Here is a 5,370-nt window from a genome sequence, read left to right on the forward strand (position 1 = left end):
AATTGCATTGCTCAAATGTGCTGTTATTGGTACCATTTACTACTGAAAATATCAACGAGATGTTTATTTATATTTGAAGACATATTAAAGGCTTTAACGCTTGTTTTCGACTCGCACTACTATTCATGATTGAACAAAACTTTTGACATGTACTGTATGAAAAGTATGTTTAATGAACAAGAGTCGAGAGTATAATGAGCTTTTTTCTCCCTACCTACGATTTTGCTAGCGCGCATCCAAGACGTTGGAAGGGGCACATCGCTAGAGAAAGTAAATGAAGTATATTTGGTCACATTATTGCAACAACAACTATTTTACAGTATCATACTGCCAATGCCTGACGTATTGTTGAAATGGTTTATTGAACTGCACATAATTTCAAACTTTAAACTTAAAAGAACAAACAACTGCTACAGATTGAGTGTAATCTAAACATCTTGAATTATACTTAATCCCCCGATGAGGTCCAGGTGTCTTTGTTGTTGTGATGATCCGTTAACAGAAGACATAGATTAACGGCTTGTGGTTCTCGTGTAGTCCAGTGGATAACGGTAATAATAGGAAATTAGCTCTCACATTCGCTAGTCTTCGTAACGCCGAAATGTTCTTCGCCATGAATTGCTTCTAGGACTTCTGAAATTCTGTTCTTCGAAAGTACCTCTTGAAGCTTATTTCTGGTTTCTTTTGGACTCTCCCACATCTTTTTTGAAATACCGCAGTCCAAGGTAAGGAAATTCCATTGGGCTCAATAACTGTTAGTTGTCAAGCTTAGTTGACTCAATCGATATCGATTATGCATTTCTTGATATGTGACACGATACCTTTTTTGTGGAACATAGCTCTTGGAAGCCTGTCTCGCCGCTTCAAATTCTAAGCCATGTGTTGTCACATGTTTCAGTTGGAGTCTTGCTATTCTTAGTACTTGCTGTAATTCACTGTCCCTGACTCCATTGATAAATATTTGTATTGCAAGTTGGTCTATGAAATCTTAAGGCTAGAGGGGTAGACGAATCTTACCAGGCGGTCCACATCGGTCTCAAATTGTTGAAGAGTCTCGTTAGTTCGTTGGTTACAGATTTTAGTTGCGTCTGATATACTTGTTGTATATAGATATTTATTGCCGTATCTCATTTTTAAACGGCTGAAGATGGTGAAAGTCATATTATATTGCTAAATCGGTCTAGGAATTTGCTGTCCCTGCTCCAAACTGCTTCAGGTGAATCGACCATGAGATCTTTCCATCAAAAGTCGGAGGTTTAATTTTTAATGGTAGTTTTAGCCTTTAAATTTCTTATTTCATTACTTCAATATTTTTTTTTTTTTATTCTTCTTTTCCATTTTGATTTCCGTTTTCTATTTCATTTCTAATAATATTTATCTTGTCCTCCATTCTCGTATTTATTGCTTCCTGTACTGCTTCTAATTTCTGTTTCATTTCTTCCTGAGCTGCTTCAACTCTTCTTTCATTTCTTCCTGTTTTTTTTTTCGCTTCTTGTTGAGCTGCTTCCAATTCTTCTTTCATTTATTCATGAGCTGCTTTCATTTCTTCTTATCCTATCACCACAACATCTTGTACTTTTTCCACTTTCTGTTTATGCGACGACATAAAGACTCAATAGAGTCCAAATACTTCCAGGAGCACATCTCACGATATCGCAGACCTAGAGTTCGTAGTCGCGTAAATTCAGTATAGTATTGGAAAGTATGTAACATCACTGAAGTCAGTAAAAACAAGATCCAAAATATTAAAAATTAATAAAATTATATCAGTGTAGTTTTCGGATCCCGAATGTGGCGTCGTCATTTAGAAAATCATTCGAATGATAGTTGGACTGTTAATACTATTCCAATGACAATTATTCGATTCATAATCATCCGATTATGCCCTATCGTAAGCACTTCAGTAGGAAATCCACTGATCGACGATCGATTTTCCTCGGTGAACACTTACTTAAATAAATAAATTCGTTAAATATTAATGTCTCATTAATTTAATTTCTTTCCCACTATAGATTACCTCAAGTTAATTAGGAAAAATTTGTTACAGCGAGGGTGTGACGGTGGCAAATGCTATCAAACGTAAACCGCGATTTTCAACTTATTAGTTCTCTTCAGCACGCCATGGGCAGTTGTGAGTTGATTTACCAAGAAATTGGCAGTATCGTTATCGCCAACTACTGATATTTACTGGTAACTGTAATATTTCAAAATGTTTGACAAGGGTCTTAAGATGGTATCTATGTACCTATCAAACTGAATTTTTGATACAGCTTAATTGTATAAGACATAAATAATTATTAAGACACTAATTACTACCTCCACCATAGGGTTGAGCCAAATTTAGTATAAAAGGGTTGCTCATAACCTAACATAACCTAAATTCTGAATGAATAATTATATCTCGTAATTTTCAACTCAATAAAGAAGTAATTATTACAAGGTGATTGTTATTCGTCATAACTTAGTTGAATAATTACTTCTAATAGTTAAAGGGAATACATTAAGTGATTGAACTATAATTTAAAGTGAGAGTGTTGCGATTAATATCTAGGACATTCAGTGATCATTATTAGCACCCGTGGCGATTGTTCCACACTTAAACCAATTGGTCATCATACCTTTCACTTATTCCTTAGTGGGTCCGTGGTCTCATTAAAGAAACGTAATGCCATCATTCATGGTGATCTCCGACAACGTAATTACACGTAACTCAAATTAGAGAAATAATTTACTGAAACTGCCTATGACGTGCTGATGAGAACGAGTAAGTTTGAAATCGTTTCAGAAAATTAATGAGTACTGACTAAAAATTTAATGTTTATTAAAAATTATTTAATCGTTAGACATGCTTCTACTAAATGATTGATCGAACCTTTTAAATAAAAAGTATGTTAGAATAAGAAAATTTTCATTTGAATTAAATTTAACATTTTTGTGAACATAAAATTACAATTAGGTAATCATTAATCTTAATCTCACGTTGCTTGCGTAAATGGTTTCTTCTCCTCAATTTCTTTTCTTTCTAACAGTTCCCTTTCGTCCCTTTTATGTTCAGTGTAGAGCCACCTGGAATATCAAAAGTCAAACTTCTTTCTTTTTTTAAACTGTATTTTTTAAACTTACAAGAAAATAAAAACAGACGGCAGTGTTAATACTCCTCCTAATATATAAAAAAATCCTGGTAACCAGTTTATAGTCATTTTATATGTTAAACTGTACATTGGTCCATAAATTAAAGGCATAAGTGCTTCACACACTCCAAATAAAGAATTAATTTTACCTGAAATTAATTTTACTAGATTAAAAAGCAAATTATTATTTTATTTTTTATGCCTAGTTCATCTGGAGGTACCAATTTTGAAATTATAGATCTCATGGCAATAAACGAAGTTCCGTTCAACATTTCGACAACGGCACCTAAAAATTAATTTTTTTACTTGGTAAGAAAACTATAAATGAGACAATTCTTACCTAAATAAAATATTTTTGAATTGGGAGCAAAAGCAAAAACAAAACATGCTAGAAATTTTGAAAAATTTGAGATCATACCCAGAACTGTATCGTCGAGTTTCAAAAATCTAGAGAAAAATGCTAAACTGAAAAAGGTTCCTAAAATAAAGAAAAAGTATTAGAATTTTAGTTTCTTTTACTATGTATTTTAATTGAGAATAATTAAATAGCTAGTGATTATTTTGTGAGAAAAAAGATAATTATTTATATGGTATTCCTTTTTTTCGTACCAATCATATGCATTACGACTATGAACGTGTGAAAAAGGCTGTAGTCAACTTCGTTCCAACCAAATTTGTACCTTACGAATAAATAAGACACACTTATTTCCCCTAAAAAAAAGAAGGAATTATAAAAATAACCCGAAAACAGAGATCAAATAAGAAAATTTCGCGTTGTAATAAGCACCTACTGGAGATCAATTTTTTTTTTAATAAAACGATTATGTAGAAGAATAATAATTGTTTAAAGTCTCTTAATTCATATTCATAAGAGCCAAATTTCAGTGTTTAAAAGTTTGCCTTTACCATGCACTGGTCCTATAATGACCATAACAAGCACCATTATTCCCAAAACGCGTTTCTTTCTATTCCTGTCTCCCTTTTTGAACGCTACCCTTATTGTTCCCATAATGTGTTTAAAATTGAAGAAATCCTTTAAGAAATGTTCTTGCCTCTTAGGAACGTCATCTCTAGGGACTTCTTTTAAACAGAATATGGTGTATGTTATCCCTATTATATAAAGAATTATAGCCAACCCAAAAACACCATAAAATCCCAGAATTCTGTACAGAACACCACTTAAAGCTATACCAATTGTGAAACTGACTTTATCAGCGATATTTGTTGCCCCGATTCGTAAAGTTCTAGTTTCTAAGGTCGACATGACGCTTATGTAACTGTAAACTCCCATATAAAATGTAAACCATCCTCCAAAAAGAGCCGGTGGCACCGAATCTGCGATTGCATTACATTCCATGGGAAGTTCGTAGAAGAAATAAGTACAAGCAATGAAACTGAGTGTCGCACACATTTCTCCAATTATTGGCAATTGTATACACAACTTTCGTTTCTTGTGCCTGTCACTGTAAGAACCAAGAAGTAGAAGCATTGTTAACGGAAGTAAACTTTGTATTATGTTTTTCCAAGCATTCATAGACGCAACAAGTTTTTGAACTTGTATTTCTTCGGTTGCATTGTAACCGGAAGCATTTCTCATTGTCAAGGCGTCGCATGTTTCCGTGTTCATCTGAAGGTTCACTCTGCATGCCTTTTCCAAGTTGAGATTTTGAATGGACAGAGCTGCCATTACACTGGGAAGTTGGTATAAAAAGAAAACCGGTTCCACCGAGATGTTCTTGAAAATTATGGATAATTTTTCCGTAAGAGATTTTTCTGGGCCACGTTTTTCGTCATTCTGAATTTCTTGTCCTATGACAAAGTCCAGTCCAGACTGTATGCTAAGAGCTTTCTCCATTATAAAAACACACGTAAAGTAATAACTTTAACAGATGAGACCAAAGACATTACTCGAACCTTAATGAAATTTCTTTTCGAGTCCAAGACACTTTACTTTATCTTGTTTAAATAAAACAGTTAGGTACCTAACTAGTACATCGTGTAGGTTTTATACATTTTAAGATAAATAGACAAATATTTATTTAGACTAAAACAATGCACTTTTGTATGGGTAATTTACAAGAGGCAGTCTTTGTAACGTTTCTATGTTTAATTAAGTAAAATGAAATGGAGATCAAATAAAATTAATAGATATTTTTACTTCTTTGTATACAAAAAACTANTATTAATACATTTTTCTTTAAATCAGGCTTATTATTAGATGTTTATTATCATTGCGGTA

At 33.1% G+C, this 5,370-nt stretch overlaps 1 protein-coding gene across 1 annotated transcript; it reads right to left on the minus strand.

Moving 5' to 3' along the window:
* Positions 1–2,891: 2,891 nt before the first annotated feature.
* On the minus strand, positions 2,892–5,117 carry LOC108743517. Its single transcript, XM_018479089.2, has 6 exons — positions 4,038–5,117; positions 3,741–3,842; positions 3,472–3,609; positions 3,334–3,417; positions 3,124–3,280; positions 2,892–3,066 (listed from the first exon to the last, which is right to left on the minus strand). Exons 1-6 carry the CDS (start codon positions 4,984–4,986, stop codon positions 2,976–2,978), a joined length of 1,521 nt encoding a protein of 506 aa, XP_018334591.1. The 5' UTR covers positions 4,987–5,117; the 3' UTR covers positions 2,892–2,975.
* Between the last annotated feature and the right edge of the window lie 253 nt (positions 5,118–5,370).

This window comes from Agrilus planipennis, unplaced genomic scaffold (assembly GCF_000699045.2).
Source record: "Agrilus planipennis isolate EAB-ADULT unplaced genomic scaffold, Apla_2.0 scaffold565, whole genome shotgun sequence".
Lineage (NCBI taxonomy): Eukaryota > Metazoa > Arthropoda > Insecta > Coleoptera > Buprestidae > Agrilus > Agrilus planipennis.

What these genes read in the sequence shown, in the direction of transcription:
- LOC108743517 (XM_018479089.2), bottom strand. Translation starts at nt 4,986, where the DNA reads ATGGAGAAAGCTCTTAGCATACAGTCTGGACTGGACTTTGTCATAGGA. An exon ending in TTCAAAAATATTTTATTTAG is followed by an intron (nt 3,418 to 3,471) that starts GTAAGAATTGTC and finishes ATTAATTTTTAG; the next exon opens with GTGCCGTTGTCGAAATGTTG. An exon ending in CCGTCTGTTTTTATTTTCTT is followed by an intron (nt 3,067 to 3,123) that starts GTAAGTTTAAAA and finishes TTGATATTCCAG; the next exon opens with GTGGCTCTACACTGAACATA.